This window comes from Osmerus eperlanus, chromosome 8 (genome assembly GCF_963692335.1).
Source record: "Osmerus eperlanus chromosome 8, fOsmEpe2.1, whole genome shotgun sequence".
In the NCBI taxonomy this organism is placed as follows: Eukaryota; Metazoa; Chordata; class Actinopteri; order Osmeriformes; family Osmeridae; genus Osmerus; species Osmerus eperlanus.
Window position 1 is genome coordinate 6,077,431 of NC_085025.1, and position 19,659 is coordinate 6,097,089.

The 19,659-nt window shown below is 46.6% G+C and overlaps 1 protein-coding gene across 1 annotated transcript in view; it reads right to left on the bottom strand.

Annotated features, from left to right (window-relative positions):
- Nucleotides 1-620: 620 nt before the first annotated feature.
- Nucleotides 621-19,659, bottom strand: part of LOC134024473 (neurexin-3b-like) — a 186,091-nt gene continuing 167,052 nt past the window's right edge. Inside the window, 2 exon segments of the mRNA XM_062466918.1 lie at nt 621-3,387; nt 12,392-12,470. Of these exon segments, the coding sequence (XP_062322902.1) occupies nt 2,423-3,387; nt 12,392-12,470 (1,044 nt within the window). The 3' untranslated portion in view covers nt 621-2,422.

Genomic DNA, 19,659 nt, shown 5'->3' on the forward strand with positions numbered 1-19,659 from the left:
TCGAGACAAAGTTCTTATTGAATGCAAGAAACCATGTAAGGGTCTCCCAGAGAATGAGAAGTAGCTCCCGGGTCATAAAAATCCCTCTCAGCCCCTTATCCACAGGCCACTCACAGGATGAATGTGTTCATGTTCTCATTGTGTTAGCTGAATATACTCAAACATGGGTCTCTGATAACTTACATCAATAGGCTATTCCAAGGTAATGACCAGGACTATGCGGCCCATTTGCAGGAAATATGGACGGTGTTAAAGCAGGGCGCTGAGCATGTGTGGTGGCCATTCACCAAGTCATAACCCACCATAAGCCCTGATCAAATTTTCTGTAAGAGACCAGCGTCTGGAGGAAGCACGAGTGGTTTCTATGCTCTGGCGTTTCCTCTCCAGTTCTCTGCTTGACAGGGTGAGCGCACGCTAGCAGTGTGCTGGTGCTGAATAGGACCCATTTAGCCCAGGTAAGAAGGAAATCGTCACACGTGTCAGGCCTTTGTGTGGAGGTAATTTGAATAGAAAGTGTGGCACCTTTAGTGTGTTGGTAGGGGTGTATGGTTTTGATTCTTGAGGACCCGATTCAGATGCACACTTGGCAACATTCAGAGAACGCAGTGTACCATTGAACGCTTTGGGGAGAACATTTTATTGCTGGGAATTGTCTGGAGTCAAAGGAGCAAAAACAGTAATTAAATTATTTAAAAAGCGTTTACAACACGAAAAATAAATTAATGTACACACTGGACTTGAGGTTTGCTATGAACGCAAAATGAAAAAGTAACAGATAAATAATTTGTGTAATAAATAATAAAAAAACTTCCAGCCACAAACTGTCAGAAAATGAGAAAATTGTAAATGAACCTGCACACGCAACAGAGAAACACAAATGTAAAATAACATTCAAAAACAGAGAGAGAAACATAGACTTCACAATTAAAAAAACTAAACCACACCTGTATGTCAGTAAGGTGCCAGCTATGGGTCTCCAAATCCTTCAGCATCTTTATTTTCCTTGTCAATTGATCTCAAATGAAAAAGAATTACAATAAAGTAATCAAGAATCAAGGAGTCCCTAATACATTATTTGGGAGGGGTGTTTTCTAGTTCATTGACAACTCCCGGTAGTCACATATCCATGCGAAGAAACACCATCCAGAAAGACTAGATTTTCTAACCTAAAACATGTTCCTCCTGTCTTTTATAAAATATGCAAATACGTACAACGCTCTAACCCAGCTTCTCCCAACAACAAAGGTTTGATTTCTGCCGTGTACTACACCACTAAATGAGTGTCTGTACAATAAATAAAAAATAACAACGGAAACTCAAATGTTATGTACAATATTGAGCGGCAAATTACAACGGCTAATGATGTAATAAAATATGTAAACATATTTGTTGTTTTCGACACAGTTGACTGTGACAACAGATACAATTCACAATATCCTCATTCCGGGGTGAATACTCTGCCTCCTGGTCTCAATACTGTAGCAGACCTCCAGAAATGATGATGTAGTATCTGTCAGTGAGATCCAGAGATGGGAAAATGGGACCAACAGGACGTAATAAATGGCTAAAACTGGAGGTCTTTGGGGAAAACTGAGAAAGCAAATTTTATAACGGGAATCTAAAGTTCAATATAAAACAATGTTGCATTTTGCGAATCCTCTCCAGCATGGTTGAGCACCACCTAGAATTTGGACGTCATGCATAGCAATCAAATCTGTATGTGAGATCGGGAGGAAAAATAAAGACAAATTGAGATACATTGCTATTTTGCCTCTCTGAGCATTTGTTGAGCACTGTGTGGACAGCAGCGACAAAGTCTCATCCCTCTCTCTGCCTCGATCGAAGAAAGACATCATGTCAACGAACAGCTTACCTCACACCGTCACTGGCAACACGTACTGAAAAGCCTTCCTTTGGACACTTAAGTTTTAGTCTTTCCATTTTTCTGACAATCATAATTCTTCAGGTCCCTCACTTACACAAATGCCTGCACGTCACATACAACTCACATGCAAGCGCAGAAATGGCCAAAATGATGGTGGTCGTATTTTACAGGGTTTACAACGGACACGGTTGTTTACGCCAACAATCACACACCTCCCAACAGTCTCTGGGGCAGCCGTGTGACCATTGAAATATCTTACACTGTCGTTTGGACTACGTCACTGGGTCAGGCGGGACATCTCTGCATCGTCCCTATCAGCTACTTTGTCACAGTCACCTCAGCAAGTAAGTTTCAACAAGTCACAGTTACGTTTGAAAATGTTCGACGACTCATTGAGTTCACAGAGGAGTCCCTCCCCCGGTTTGAAATCGCAGCTCCCAATATGGTACTGTCAACAGTTTGTTTTTAAATTCCAACCAGTTTCGTTACATAATTTTTTTAAAACGTTGTTGGGAATGATGGACCTTTATATTCTCCCTACACGTAATACTCCTTGTCCTTGTCTTTTGGTCGCTTGGCACTGGTGCCCTTGGCCGCGGTCAGCGCCTTGTCCTTCACCACTGCGCCGTTGGTCTGCGCTGAGTTGCTGATGTAATTCCTCGTCTCGTCCACCTGGTAGGAGCCCTCGTCCCTGTTCCTGTACTTGTACATGGCGTAGAGGAGGATGAGGATGCAGAGCGCGGCCGCTGCCACGATGCCCACCACCATGCCCGTGGTGCTGCTCGACTCCCGGATCACCTCGGAGGCGCCCGGGGGCACCCGCCGTACGCCAGGCACGGTGGGTAGGGCGGCAGGCACGGTGCGGAGCATGGGCGAGGTGACGAGGGGCCCCCGCGGCCTGGTGCCCTCCAGGTCGGGGGACGTGGGGAGGGGTAGCAGGACTATGTCCGGCTGGAGGGGCTTCACCTCGCGGTTGTTCATTTTACCGGCGGGCAACTTGGGCGGCGTGTCTGAGGGGACTGGCGCCACCACGGTGCCCCTGGGATCAGGCAGAGGCAGGGCGGGGGTAGTCCTACCCGCCTCTGAGGCTTTGCTAGGCCTCAAGTCCTTGGCCTCCCACTTGGGTGCGAGAGCTTTGTAGCCTCCTTCATAGGCCGACGTGGTCAAGATCTTATCTGTTACCAGGGAGAAGGTGGTGAAAAAATCCTCATCGTCAGTCGGGGGCAGGCTAGAGTCGAAAGCTTCACCAGAGCCAAACCCCGAAATCACCATGCCATCATCATCATCATCATCACCACCACCACCATCACAATCATCGCTGCCTCGGTCCGACAAGCAAGGTAGCCCCGCCTCAGTGGCCAGTGGCAGGGACTCTTGGGTGATCTCGATAATGGTGAGGACGGGGCGGAGGGTAGGAGGGAGGGGGATGAAGGGGGAGGGTTGGGAGACGGGAGGGGTGTCTAGGGGGTCCTCTACCAGTATGGGGATCACTAACTCCCCTCCTAGGAGGGAAAACAAAGAGAGAACAGGTCAGTACTCGCCCAGACACCAGCCAACAAACACAACAGCATCAAACACAGCTAGTCAACAACATCAACGGCAAAGCTGATTAAAACAGAAAAAAATCATAATAATAAAAAAATCGTAATGAATGTAAAGGAAATAAAATTTACGGAAAATACTGTAACAGTGCAAAATTCAATGAAACCAGAAACCAAACAAGACCCAAACAAAAATCTAATGAAACATCAAATGTTTACACTGCATCAAAAGGCTTCAAGGGTTGTGCAACCTGAGGGTGAGCCAACTGTAATTGTACTGAAGGTTCTTGTTAAGTTCTGTAGTACAGGTTCTAGCTGTGTTAGTTGAATTGCTACTGTCCAAGAACTTGTGGCGTTTTGGGTTTCAGAGTTATCTTCATTCATCTTCAGCATCATTACAACACTACAACAGATCTATCTGGTCTTGGATCTGCTGTTTTGGTCACTACACAACTAACTAAAACACACTAAATCAGTGTTTTTTTCCCCTGATGTTTTTTCTTCTTCCTGAAAGGACCTTTATTAAAGGTTGAATGGTTTAAATACACTGACTTTGTCCTACTCTAGTTATAACATCAGGTAATGTTGTCAGTTATTCAGTGTGTCACTAAGCTTTTGTCCTCCTGCGGCAGGTCAGTGTGGGCGCTCTAGACCTGGACGCCCCCTCGCCTTTTGACTTCTCTCATACAGACACCACAATGGCAAAATGTCAACCAGCAGCTCACCAACACCTGAATGTTGAAAGGCCAAGCCATTCTTTCTATAAGATGCTCACTTAGGTGTCAGCCACAATGTGGGAGTGTGATCTCTTTTCTTTCTCTCTTTCTTTTCCTTTTTTCTTTTTTTCTTTCTCCTTCTCTTTGTCTCTCTTTCTCCTTCTCTCTTTTGAGTATGTCTCTCTTTCTAGCTCTTTTCTTGTCTTGCTCTTTCTTTCTTCTCTTTTCTTCCTTTCTTCCAGCAATCCCACTCTTCACATGTGGGATTGCTGCAGGAGGCTAGCTACAGTTAGAGGTTCCTCTAACATCTCTCTCTCTCTCTCTCTCTCTCTCTCAGTATGTCTTCCTTTCTCTCTCCCTGGTGCTATTCATGTATGGGATGCTACTTTAGGTTGTCTAGGGTAAGAGCAGGAAACATGGTGGTGTTGGTTGACACTGCTGAAACCTCTTGCCAAGGTGGCTACTGTAGCTTGCACACTGCAAAGGCGCACAAACAGGGAACTAGAAGGAGATGCAAGTCTCTAGAAACGAAAAAAAGAAAACAATACAAAATAAATAAAGGAAATTAAAATAAGTAAGGCAATGCAGACACGTTTTAGAGTTTGAGAAAACATTGTAAACATTCACAAACTAAAGCCACAGGTAGAGATATCAAAAATAGATATTATCCAAAGAGGGATTAGTAACTGATAGGAAGAGGAAAAATAAAGTCAGCTAGGAAAATAATAAAAGCAAAAATAGTTTTCAAAGGCAGAAAGCATACCATCAATTTTGTCAACTTACATCAACAAATTGCCCGCATGATTTTGGCAGGAAGAAAAAATTTACAAAAGAAAGTTGTGTAAGAATGCTTTTGGACAAGTTAGGTTAGTTTCTTTTTAACAATTTGATTAATTTGTTATTATTTCTCTTTTAGACAGGATGGTACAGGGAGGCAACAACACATACATCCACACATCATGACATGAAAAATAATCCTTCACCATTCTGTTCAGGAGGGTTTTTTTTTCTACTCTCTTTTAATAGTCATCTTATTTTATAAAAAAGAAAACTGTACATCTAGAAGTCTTGCTTTGACAAATACGCTCCCGTTTCACCTCTCCATAAATATCTACAGTCTGATTAACTCTTTAAAATGTTTTCTTAATTTTTTCGCTCGACTTTTTAGGTTGTTCATCGGTAATGAACGAATGGATGACTGTACATATCTTAACATCTCTACGTGGTGGGAGGGGGGGTGTGTGAGGAGGAGGAGAAAGAGGAGGAGGGGGGGAGGGCATCCTATGAACATACTAGGAAGGAAATGAGATAGATGGGGGTGAATGTGTACGTCAGTTGCCATGTCCATGTAAAGGCGACACGAAGCGGACGGGCAGCGTTAGAGCTTTTGGCTGTAAGGAAGGGATGGGGACACACATAGTGAGCATATTCATGCCCATGAACAGAAGAGAAGAGCACTCTCAACACTGACAGTTTTACAAACCCTAAACTGCAACTTCTTTGCCATGCACAAATTAATCACTTATAATTATTGATAATCCCAATTTATGTTTTTTTTTTAATCACAAATAGCTGTCTGATAAGAGGAAAAATATAGATCAGTGTTAAAACAGTTTGGAAAGGTTTTCACAGATTGTGGTGAGGGACCGTTTTGGAGTGATCTTCAATTTTTTCTCGATAAATTTGTACATTTAGTGAAACAGCTCGTCAGGTTGTAGAAAGCCAACTGGATCAGTGGAGTGACACTGCACCACTGCCGATAAACTCATCGAGAAAAAAGGAAGATGTTAACAAATTTCGAATAAGTCATCAGAAAAATATTGATAGTAATTCTTAGCAAATTATTAAATCATCAAGAGGTAATTTAAACAATTTCAAAAAAATTAACAGATATATATACACATATATGTATATTGACATATATGTACAAACACAGAGAAAGAAAACAAATTTGCAAGCAAGGAAGAAAAGGCATTTTTTTTCTCACAAACTATCAGATGAACCACCAGAAAGCACACACTGCAGACCAGGGAAAAGGACAGGTTGGAGGTCAAATGTCACCACCTTCTTGTAACTAATAATACCTTGATATTATTAGTTCTTTCTTACGAAATACAGATCTCTTGTTAGTATTTAAAAAGACAGGACAGCGCGTGCAGTCTGGGTGGACGTCAGAGAGAGAGAGGATACTAGAAAGATTTTGGTTTGACTCTTAGAGGTTAGGTTTATGCATGCTATAAGTAAGTTGCATTTAGGGAGAGTAATATATGATTACAATACAACAAGCTGGGTCACACTAGGTCAGAGGTCAGTTAAAGATCACTGCACCAAGGGCTGTAAGGTATTGATTTATGGCAAATAAAATAAACACGAATTACCAGATGTCGGTTGGAACAAGACCGTGGGTGATATACAACCAACGTTATTTGCCGTTAGTTCCAGTTCTCTATCTAATTAATCCAGTGCAAGTACCGTTAATTAAGGAGTCTACTTTAAAGTTAATGTTTAGTTTGAAGTTAGGCTAATGCATAACCAACAGCCTTCGTTTGACAGGTAAACAAACACAGTGTTCGGAGGAGTTCCACAAGAGGGCACAAGGAGATGAATATATCTACGCCCCCGGTGATTCAGAGGGATGTGAGGATCGCATTAGTCTTCAGAGCTGAAGTGTTAGTTCCTGTGCTCCGGGCTGATAGCGCGAGCCGTTTACACGATTACACAGAGTGGGTGTCCTTGTTTTGTCAGACTACACTGGGTTGTGTTTGTGTGTGTTTATTCACGTGAATGACAGCACAAAATACATACTCCGAATTAGCATTTCTAATTTACCCGTCTTTGCTCAGACACTATTAGCATCTAGTGCCACTACTGGGGAATATCTGTCATGTAGTTTAGAAAAGTCAACACACAGAGTAGATCCTTCCCTATCCTGCCATGTGGTCAGTACCAACGTTTTATCGTTTCTGCTCCTACTGCGTGGTTATCATTACGGTCCAATGAGTTCCTGCTATATAAACAGTATCAGGCCTGAGTAAACGATGGCAGAGGACGATCTTACCTACCTCCCTACGTCGTCCCTTGATTGCTTCTTGTTCTGCATGTCTGCCCGACAGGATTTGTCTGTTTTGTTTACAGGTATTGTTAGTTCTCCAGTCGGATCAACAGAACCTTTACATCCAAGAGATCCGCCCCAGTCAGGTGCTCCGGGCAAAGCTTAACGGAGAACCTTGACGATTTTGTAAACACGTTAATCCTCGATTAGCTCCCCTATGGCACTACACAGTTTGCTGCATAGTGCGCAGAACAAACACTGCACATTCTAATGGGTTTGCTTAACGAGATAGCATTTGTTTTGGGCGCAAGTGTCAAGATGGGGGGGCTCTGTGCTAAGCCTTATTCCTGATCTCTGCAAACAATTCCACACTTCGGCAAACCTGAAGCAATGTAACTTCTTGTTTCATTTTCTTTTTTTTTTTAACCAAAGGAGATTAAGTATGGAAAGCTTTCAAAGTAACAAGGCAAAGGCTCTCCTAATGGATTATGACTTCTCGCAACAAGTGTAAAAGAAGACAGAATAACCAGTTGCCAGAGATGACGATGCTAGCTAGAAAAACATAACATTATGCTGCAAAAAAAAGTAAATTCATAATCGAAATCACAAAAAGCAAAGCTCACGTTATGCTGAACAGTACAAAAAAAAATCTGTAGGCTATGCTCCCACAGAGCAGTAACTCAGCCCAATTCTTTAGTCTGAATGTGTCGTTTTCAGGAGACTTACAGTAAGCAAATAAAGAGACTACGATCAGACTACCTCAGCAGGCTCAGGCAGCCATACAGCACAGGACAAACCTCAGAGCAGCAGTTTCACAGACCCCCCCCCCCCTCTCTCTCCCCATCTCTTTCTTTCAGTTTCTTTATCTCCCTCTTTCTCCCTACTCTTTCTCCCCCTACCTCCATCCCTCTCCCTATTCTGCTCCCTCTTTCTCCCTCCATCCCTCTCGCTATTTCTCTCTCCCACCCTCTCTCTCTTCACCATTGTTTTCTCCCTCTCTTGGCCTAATCTTCGTTTTTCATCCAGTGTTTGCTGAGACTTCCGAATGGAGATGAATCCCACCGGCATGTGTGTGTGTAGGATCCTGAGGTGTGACATGCTAAAGGGAAGCCAGTACGTCGTTCCGCAACGCAGCTGGACTGAGTCAATGGGATTTCAAGCTGCAGATTGCAGGTGAGTCAGTGCTTTGGGCTTGAAATCCTATTGTGTCCAGAGGCCCCCTTCTGAAGAACATTCCCTCACCTCTGCCACTGCAGGAAGGGAGCTGATTGCTGCAACACTTCCAGCAGAACAACAACTCCTGCTGTCAACACATTTAAAGAGACACTCTACGGATTATTCCGGATGCTTCCAGGAAAGGCCACAGGCTGAAGCCTCGACAGGACTGTCAAGACATAACAAGTCATCTTTAACCAGGAGGGGAATATGTGTTGTGTGTGAGCTAATCAGGAGGGGAGAGTGTGTGTGTCCTCTCCGAGGCGGGGCTGAGAGCATGGTCCTACCAGCCCCTGTGAGAAGAAGACACCTCTGGCCGAGCGAGGGACGCGCGATACCCAGGATTCCCCTTCCTCCTCTCCTCTCATCTCCCTTCCTCCTTCCCCCCTCCCCTCTTCCGGATGTGTGGCAGATAGCTCTTAATCCGTCATCATGTGGCTGGCTTCTCCGCTCCATATTAGCCGTCCTCGCCCGGCCTGGCTGCTCCCCTGTCGGAGGACCATTAAGCTTACCTTCCCGCGAGCGAGACAGGTGTCAGCTGAACAACCTTTAAACTGATGTGAGGGCTGCATGGCGGTGACAGGCGCTCCGATGGGGCCTGACGGCGGCCGGGACAAGGCCCAGGAAACCGCTGATCCGGTCCGCTCGTACTTCACTCCTCATCGCCCCCTCACACCCCCGGTCCCTCGCATCTGCGGTGGCGGGATGAAGGAATCATGGGCCACGTCGCCCTCAATCACACACGCGTCCCCGGGAGAACGGCCCTCCCCTCTCTCCACGGACCGTGCGCGCAGGAGAGACATCTGGAACTGGGTTATATCTCCATTAGGTGTGTATGTGTATGTGTCTATTCGTCAGAGTCTAACAGGCTCGTGTCACACGCTTCGGTGGCATTGGAGACGCATGTTATTGCGCCTTAGTGTCGCCGGCTTTCACAGCTACAGGTCACGTTTCACTGAGATGCTGAGCAAATCTTGGGTACTCTGTGTGCTCAATTTTCAACTGGAATCTGTGCTGAGAATCAATGATTTTGATCTGACAATAGGCTCCCCGTCAAAACCTGTCAATTGTTAATGAAAGCTAAAGCTATTAGAGCTTTCTTTAAGGAGAGTTGGTATTAAAATGTTAATAGGATCCAGTTAGGTCTTAGATGTGGTTCCAGGTATGAAATTGTGTAGATATTTTTATAAATACATTTAAAGTTTTGTGGCCTTCTTGTGGAACTCGCTCAGGATCGAGGGGCGGCCAGGTTTAAAGGTTTTAAACAGACTACACATTTATGCGAGAGAGACAAGACATGTTTGCAGACAGACGGAGCACAGACACAAGACAGGGGACATCACTGAAGCCACAGGGCAGAGCAGGAGAGGAGCCCTGAACACGCACGGGGAACGGCAGCCATGTGGGCCGGAGAGCTCAGGGATGGGTGGAAAAGCACACAAAATGGCGGGCCAATCGAAATCCATACATGCGCAGAAGAGGAGGAGCTTTGAGGTTGACAGGGGAAAGGGGGGGTAGTCTAAGCTACTGTCCAGTCCAACACATGCCACAAACACCTTCTACTGGGGAGCGACAGAGAGAATAGAAAAACAGATATACTTTTGTGGCAATAAAAGTCTTTTTATGCCATCTGCATTCAAAACAGACGTGTGTATGCAGAAAGGCTGAGAAAGAAGATGGGAGGGAGGGAGGGGGGAGGGAGGGATGGGGGAGGGAGGGATGGGAGGACTAGGGGTCATTCTTTCACTCACAACTTTCTTGAGACAGAATGGGGTTGCCTACACAAGGCCAAAAAAGGGTGATGGCAAGAAAAGATTTTGTTGCCTTTCATTTCCTATGTAAGTCTTGAAGATGGGGATGGTTTGTTAAAAGCCGCATGGCACGACAATAACAAAAAGATGAGGAAGAGTACTGTCTTTTTTTGTCTTTTTTTTTTCAACCACCAAAATTTCATGCGGCACAAGATGAGGCATAACGGAGGAGGGGCTTAATCCTGGAAGATGTGCGACGAATGAGGACAACAAAAAAAACTGAACCAAAAGGAGTCCAAACTGAAGCTTAAATCATAAACAACACAGCTTGGGGTCGACACCGACGAGAGATGTCCACATTTGCATCACCAGGAAAACCCAAAATGTAATTAAATCATAATAAAAACAATAAAATGTCATGCATCACTTGACAGAACCAGGAGCAGAGAAGGATCCGAATGAGGATATGAATTTCTGTGTCAGCATGGTGGCATGTATGGCTATATGGCTAGAACATGTACCACTATATGAGCAGGGGTACCAAGTGAAATCTTACAGGTTTTGAAAACTACTGACTTGCACTTTTCCTTTTGAGAAAGCTTGGGATTAAACTGTTGAAATAATGGGATGTCAAACTTTGACAAGCTGTCAAACGCCTGTTTAACTCAGGATGTCTGTGGTTGAAGAAAAGCACTGTTAATTCATGCTAAGTCAGACAGTACGTGCTACGTTGGAGTAAACATTGCATGTGTTTCCAGAGAAAATTACTTCCCCTGACAATAGCTATCATCAAATAGACCATGCAATAAAGGAATGTTTTGCAAATGTGCATTTGCCACAACCCAAACGGTGTTGCACAGCGATAAAGCTTACAAGGTGACCATGCCCAGAGAGAAGAATTAGGGGATTAATAACAAATTCTCTCCACACATTTAGAAGGAGGGAGAGGAGGAGTGGTCCTGCCTATCTATAATCTCATAGCCTCGATAATAACTGGTCCAAATGAAATTTGCCAGCATTGTGGTTTAGAAAGTGGACATATGTTTCATAATAGGCCCAGGTGTATTTAACCAGATTAGAAGAGCATTCATTAGCTGGAGAGAATGGTGTTTTTGAAGGACGGCCCTGCAATTAAAAAGCTTTAGCTGTGAAAGACTAACGCTAGCCCTACAAGTCCTCATAGTGTTTAAGCATTCAGAGAAGCCAGACCAAGTTCTCTCTGGCCTGTTCTTACCCAGAAACATAGCTGGCCAGGACAAGAGGCCCCGACAAACAGCTTGACACCCATCAGCAGGTTTAAACCCAAAGTACTCTCAAAACAAGTGCCTCTCTGTATATCAGAGCTACAGTTATTTGTGTTCGGGTGATCTGACACAACTGAGGATTAACACTTTGACCTGGTGACTATGTGTGGGGACGAGAGACGGAAGATGTGCACAGAAATTCGAGGATATCTGTTCTCTATTAGAATGTTTCAGGTAAGGCGAGCTTCCAAGGAGAGAAAACAAAGAAACAAACAAGAGAAGAAGAAGAGGAGGAAGAGGCTCTGGTGCAGTTAGTCTGCTACATATCACACTATCTATGCTGGAAGCATCTGTATTCTTTAATAAAAGAATCTCAAAATGTATCATCTGTCGATAATATGCACACACACACACGCACAGCAAGGAACTCAAATCGTGTACAGGACAGATACATTTTGAAGCATCAGCAATGCGACATGGAGCTTGATACTAATTTTGTACTTTTCATTTAAAGTTTGCTCTCTTCTGAATGCTGAGAGAACAAAATTAGTATTAACGCATCACCATGTCAGCAACCAGAAGCCCCATAGCGAAGTGTAACTTTTGCATTTGTGTTCTATCGGAGCTAAACTGGAGCTCTCCCTCATCTAAGTCTATGTGGCGTGTGGGATCTCAAGACTATGCACGGAGTGGTAATTTCCAGTTTGAGGATGTACACAACAACTTAAAGGGACTTTTTACAGAGGGCACGTTAAGGAGGGCCCTCCTTGCTTTCATCCTCCTCCAAAGAGCCCGGAGCTCTTTAAACTTTACATACACTCAACCCTGAACGCTACCCCTTCGCTTTCTCTGTTGCTTTTAGGAAGTCTTTTGAAGTTACACTGGAGGCTCCCATGGGGCGTGATGCTTAGAGGAGTAGATCCTCAGTTGCAAATCAAAGAAAGGAGAGAGAGAGACCAGGCAGGCACTATCCCCCTCCCAGCCCACCTGCATGTCCAGAGTCACACTCCTCCAGGTCCTCGTCGTCACTGGAGCACTCTGCTGAAGACACAATGTCGTCCGTCGTCTGTTGGCACACACGCAGGTACACACACACACATACACACATGCAGGTACACACACAGATACACACACGCAGAGAAGAACATGTTTAGAGTCTGTACAATATATTGAGTTGTCCAAAACCTAGAGTACAATCTATAGTGCATAAACCCAGCTTAGAGATATCTACAGTGTATAAACCCAGCTCAGAGATATCTACAGTGTATAAACCCAGCTCAGAGATATCTACAGTGTATAAATTCCAGCTCAGAAATATCTACAGTGTATAAACCCAGCTCAGAGATATCTACAGTGTATAAACCCAGCTCAGAGATATCTACAGTGTATAAACTCAGCTCAGAATGCCCTCTGAGACACATCATCCATCACTGTCAGACAATCATATTTCATTGTGTTTATCATTCCTCCATGAATGGGCTTTCTCCTCCCTCAGATAATTGTTTTCCTGGGCTCTCCAGATCCTTCCACCTGCCTGCTTTATGGCCTGGCCCGCCCTCAGCCTCCACAATCAATGGCCTCCGCCAAGCCCCACACATCAGCCCTGTCCACGGCCAAGCACTCTGATTTGTGCTGTGTGTGCGTGAAAGACAGTGTGAGTGTGCACATGAGTCAAGTGTTTGTGTGTGCGTATACCTGTGTGTGTGTGTGTTGAGAAGACGTGAAGCCGTGGTGGATTATCAGCATCCTCCAGTACCCAGCAGCAGTGATTTATCCCTGGACCTCTCCCCAGCCTCGCCTCGCCTCCCTCCATCTCCCTGGCCTCGCCCGCCTCCCTCTCCCAGCCTCCCCTCCCTCTCTCCTGGGCCTCGCCCCATCCCTCTCTCCTGGGCCTCGCCCCCTCCCTCTCTCCTGGGCCTCGCCCCCCTCTCCCGGCCTGGGCAGGACGTAGGGTCGTATTTCAACGCAGAGCGCGGTGGCGAGCGTTTATTAGAGTGGATCAGCGGGACGATAAAAGCGGCCTGTCAGAGAGCAGGGTTATGAAATCAGAGCGCTGATTGAGTTTGCAGTCCAGGCCCTCAGTGCCAGGCTCTAAATATCATTGAGTTTGACAGACTAATGAAACGAGTCTCTACCACCCCCTAATACCACCACTGCCTGGGAGAACACACACACACCACATACAGGCATGCACGAACGCACGCACGGACACACACGGGCACGTGCGCCACACACACAAGTTCATACATTCACAAATGCGCATGCAGACATACATGCACACACACATTCACACACATTCATACTCACATGCACAAGCTCACACTTACACACTCATGGAGAAAGAGAGCAATAAATACATGTCTGCTTATTTGTGAATATGTAAGAGTGTGTGTCTGTGAGTGTGCAAATGTGAGTGCACGTGTGTGAAACATTTGCTGATGAATAACAAAGGACAAAGGAAAGAGAGAGAGAGAGAAAAAAGTGAGATGCAAGGAAAGATAAAAAACAAGTAACTTCAAAGGCTGCTGGAGAAGTCTTAGCCTTCCAGATGACGTCAGGTCAGAGTTGTAGCTGAATTCTGCTCTCCAGCCCAGACACTCATCCTGTCCGACAGGCTGGCCTCTAGAACCATGTCATGTACACATTATGTGACATAGGTGTACCAATGTGTTGTCGTGTCTCAAGCGTGTTGCTGGAAGAAGCCTGGCCGAAGGGTTCACGCCTGTTTCCCAATAACTCTCACAGCAGAGCACAAACAAGGCTGATACACATACATACACACGTATGCACGCACGCACACAGGCACACAACATACCAACACACGCGCACACATATACAAGCAGGTACACAAAGACACAGACACCACAGGCGATGGGATGAGCCAGGCTACAGTTTCTCTCACCCAGGTAAGCCTCACACTAAGATGAGAAGAAAACAGTTGGGGTTTAGGGGGCCTGAACTGATAGAAAGACAGCCTGAGTCTTTCTCCTTTTCTCCTCCAGTTCGACACACCACAGGTTCAGAAGAACTTGCTGTTCCGCAGTGAATCACACCACACGCCCTCGACCCGACTGTGCTTACTCAAGCGCGAACGCCGCCAAAAATCCATCTCAATAAAACTGATTTGGTTATCAAACGATTGAAAAGCATCATCACAAATTCGGCGGTGATGAATCCCCCTCTCTCCTTCTGGAACTGTAACACCTCCCCTCCCCCCCGTAACACGGCCTCACAGATCAGCTCTGGTGACACGTGATGTCGTCCCCTCGGGGTGGCTGTGCTGGTGGGGGACTGGTCCAGGGAAGCGGGCGTCTCAGCCCTCAGGCAAACGCGCAACCCAATTAGTGACACGTGAAGCCCACATCCGGGCCCCCGGCGAGGCGAGGCGTCGATGTGACGTATGGCGGGAACAGGGGCGGACCAGAGTGGAACGCCCGTGTGTGCACTGGAGGGCGTGCAGATGAGCCTACAGGGAGGTGTAGAATGATGATGCGCCTGGCCGGAAAGACTACAGAAACTGATTTCACAGCTGGAGAACTCCAATTCTTCGACTCAATTTCCATAACATAAAGTGGGCATATATTTTATTATAATATTCTCTCAAGTGTAATTATTCGGAGGGGAATTGTGTCATCCGTAGGCTCTGTGTGTGTGTGTGTGTGTACGCATGCATGTGTGTGTGACAGTGTGTTTAAGCCTGTAAGAGGACCCTCTTATCTGACCCAGGTGTGATCGCCAAATCCAGAAAGAAAATAAAGATAAAAGTTGAATCGATAGACAGACCTCATTAAAGCAGTATTTACCTTTGACCACAGTGGTACTGTTCTGAGGGATCATGCTGCGATCGATGGAGACAGACAGACAGACAGACAGACAGACAGGCAGGCAGGCAGGCAGGCAGCAGACAGACAGGCAGACAAACTTCCTCTGTTGACAGAGATTCCAATACTCTGCTCTGACAGCACAGTAGCTAAACAAAATGGTGGATTGTGAGGAGACGTATATGCCTGCCTGTCAGCCTGCCTGCTTGCCTGGAAGCCTGCCTGCCGGCCTGTCAGCCTGCCTGCTTGCCTGGAAGCCTGACTGTCCAAAGCGAGTTGGTTGATTGCCATGAGAGTCAGACTAAGTTTGAATCATTCGTTCGGGGACTATTATCCGAAGACTGTATTACCACGGCAATTGGAAACTAAGATCTAACTCTGCAAAGCCAACAATAAACATCACCTTAGAAGTGAAGAAGCAGAATCAGCCATCAAGATAATAACAGAGCCTGTGGAGGCACGCTCTCTAGGGTGCCTTGCCGAGGCTGGGGGCAGGTCAATCTGACTCATGTCGAGGCTGGGGGCAGGTCAATCTGACTCATGTCGAGGCTGGGGGCAGGTCAATCTGACTCCTGGCTCTCATTCTGCGTGTGAAGCACCCAGATTTAGACAGGTATGGGAGGCACCGCCAGCCGTTAGATTCAGACTTTAACACGGAGGTGAGAACACTGGGTTGTCATCAGACCACAGCTGCCGTCACACAGACTCCTACCTGGAGCTGCCGGCTCACACCAGACAGACTCCTACCTGGAGCTGCCGGCTCACACCAGACAGACTCCTACCTGGAGCTGCCGGCTCACACCAGACAAACCATAGCTCTGCCGTCTGCTCCGGGAAAAACTGAATAATTTAGTTTGGCCATATATTAATCCTAAATCCTAAATCTATCATAAAATCATAAATGAATCATAACATCTTATTTCATATGACCTTATTTATATATTATTTCATAAAATCAGTTGATATCTTAACAGTACAATATTCATTCATATTGACTCCTGTACTGCAGTCTTGTAGGTATGTGCCCTGTGGTTAGACCGGTAGGAAAGATGTCAGGATAGATATTATATACAAGGACAGCCTTTGTATCCATTCAACTGCTTCTCTGGAGACAAGCTGTGGTTTCTCATATTGGTTTTTTGTGTGTTCTCTATAAGAATGATCTCTCTGGCCTTCACATCTCATGACTTGATTCGGGAGTCAGGTGGCTGAGCGGTTAGAGAATTGGGCTAGTAACAGAAGGTCGCTGGTTTGATTCCCGGCCATGCCACATGACGTTGTGTCCTTGGGCAAGGCACTTCACCCTACTTGCCTCGGGGGAATGTCCCTGTACTTACTGTAAGTCGCTCTGGATAAGAGCGTCTGCTAAATGTAAAATGTAAATGATTCAACCCTCAATGAAGTGGAGACTGACTGAGACTTGTATCTTTTCAAACTAGCACGTTCTCGTTCCATCTAGAACATTCCAGCACCCAGAACCCGGAGCTGTGTGAAGTCGTATCTATTTCACGGCAGTCTAAACCATGGCAGGCCTGTCCAGCCCTGCAGGAGCACAGGTGATGTGTTGCAGTCTCCTGCCTCTGTAGGCCTATGGAGGTTGAACACATTGGAGGGCCATGACGGTGATGAATGCCGTCACATAAAACGCCAGTCCTGTTCTGATGCGGCGAGATGTGTTCTTGCACACGGCCTATAACACTACCACAGTCCCCACACCCCAGGGCGCTGTGTGCAGATCAGAGAGAGAAAGAGAGAGACGAGAGAGAGAGAGAAATAAGGAAAGAGAGGGAGAGAGAGAAGGAGGGAGAGAGAGAGAGGGAGAGAAAGAGAGCTAACCACATAGCACAGTTTACATCCTGCTTCCACAGAGATGCATCACAGAGCGCAGGCACAGGTTTCACAACACATTAGCGAGACTAGGCTCTTATCTCAACAAACGCCCTTCTCTTTCCTGCCCAGAGGGCAGGGGGGCGGGGGGAGGGACGGGGGGACAGGGGAGGGAGGGAGGAGAGAGAGGCTGATGAGAACTAAACCCTCAGAGGAGAGAAAGCCGACAGCACGTATCTCCTCGTCCACATATCATCTCCACCATCACAACCCAATTTGCTTTATTTACAACACCACACAGCTTCTCGAGGCTTAACATCTGAGCTTTTCTCCTGAGGAAAAAAAAAAGACAAAAGACAAAAAAAGAAAGCAAATATAAAACAAAACACACACAAAAAACAAAAGGTGTGAATCAATCTACTCCCCCCCCCACCTCCGACCTGAGTTACCGTGGGGATTGGCCAGGTCACAAAACAGGAAGGACAAACAGAAGATACGGAATGCCAAGTGGCGCCCCGGTAACCTTGAGCCCCTCTGTGGCTTGGGAGTGCAGATATCTTTACATACATGTGAGATATAGAAATACATACCAGACCGGTGGTATGACCACCATGACAATTACCACCATGGAAACATCCAGAAAAAGGAGAAGCTCCACCCCTCCTCCCTCCTATCTGACCCCCCTCCTCCTCCCCTCCCCCCTCCTATCTGACCCCCCTCCTCCTCCCCTCCTCCCTCCTATCTGACCCCCCTCTTCCTCCCTCCCTATCTGACTACTTCCTCCTCCCCTCCTTATCTGACTCCCCCCTCCTCCCCCTCCCTATTTGGCTCCCCCCTCCACCCCCTCTTTCCCCTCCGAACACACTGCATTCTCCCTGACCCTTCTCCTCCACTTTCCTTCCCACTCCTCCCTCACCGCCTGATAGCCATCTCCTTGCCGGAAGATTCCATTTCGATTGGGCCCCTGTCTGATGCGTGCTATCATGTCCTATCTTGGTTTTGACAGTGTGACAAGGCAAAGGCTTGTATTACAAGCAGAATCGATGGGTTGGGGCCATCTGCCTATGAACGAGCCTTCAGATACTCTTCACTCACCCCCTACTGGAGGTGAATGAGAGGCAGCATGAGAACACAGAATGTGCAGAGGAGAGAGGGGGAAAAAATTAGAGGTGGGGGAGAAAAGAGGAGGTGTGTGGGGGGTGGGGGGGTAGAAGGAAAGAAAGGGGAGAGAGGGAGTGAAGAGAGGGAGAAAGAGGAAGTGGAGGGATGAGAGGGGTGAGAGGAGGTGGAGGGTACTGGACAGGGGGGACTATCTGGGTTCTACATGTTTCTAGCTGCTCTATACAGTGTTAGGTGTGGACGTATGTTCTGGGTAAATGCTGCAGTTGGACTATTATAATAATAATGTGTTCTATCAGCCTATATACAAAGTGACATATACGGGGATGATTCAAACTTGCAATCTGTTGATCTGCAGTCACCAATCCCTGGTGTTTGACACAGGAAGTAGGACAAAAGCAAAGAGAAACAACCAGCAAAAACACTGCAGCATCAGCCAATCAATACAAGCACTTCAGCACTGGTCTATTGGAGGTCCAAACCAAACCAAACCTAGTGGCTGTATAACAGCTAAATTGGCTTCTACTATGAACCCAGATGATTGTGGGACCAGGAAGTGATTTCCCAGATCTCATATTGATATTTCAAAACTAGGGCTCTCCGGCAGGGTCCCTAGGACCACCCACAGTCAGAACTTCTGTTTCCTCACAGGTAACACACCGCCAAGAGGGGAGGAGAGGGGGGGGGAGAGAGAAACATGAAAATACATTTAATTTGTTCACCACTGCCCTCGCCAAGCAGTTTCAGTGGAATAGGTTATGTGAAGTATTTCTCTCTCTGCCCTGCCTTTTGTACACAGAGCAGTGCAGGGTTGCTGGCTCACAGCAAAGTCTAATTGCCCCAAGGCCATGGCCAGCTCGTTTCAAACAGGGTCATTTATCTTCCTGTGGAAAAGGAAATGGTCTTTGGCCTTGATCCTTAATCACTCCCCTGCTGCTGTGTACAAGGTCATCAGAGAGTCCTACTGACACTACACTCTGAGGAGGGAGGGAGAGAGGGCGAGAAAGATGGAGGAAAAGATTGGGAAAAGGAGGGAGGGAGAGAAGGAGGGAAAGAGGGAGGGAGACAAGGAGGGAGGAAGGAAGGGAGGGAGGAAGAGTAGTAGGGGTACAGACCAAAAGAAAGGGAGAGAAAGAGAGAAGGAGGGAGGACACAGGTCACCTCACGGGTACCCATCTTACCATCTCCATGGTTACCGCATGCAGCTTCCCGTTGATGCAGGATGTGGGGTGTGGGCGGGATGTGGGTGATGGTGGTGGTCGTCATGGTGGGGGGGGGGGGGGGTCATGCACCAAGGGCGGAGAGATTGGGGGAGACAGGAGGGATGGAGAGAGGAGGAGGGATGGAGAGAGAGAAGAGGGAGGGAGATATAGAGTGCATAGGGATGGAGAGAGGAGGAGGGATGGAGAGAGAGAAGAGGGAGGGAGATATAGAGTGCATAGGGATGGAGAGAGGAGGAGGGATGGAGAGAGAGAAGAGGGAGGGAGA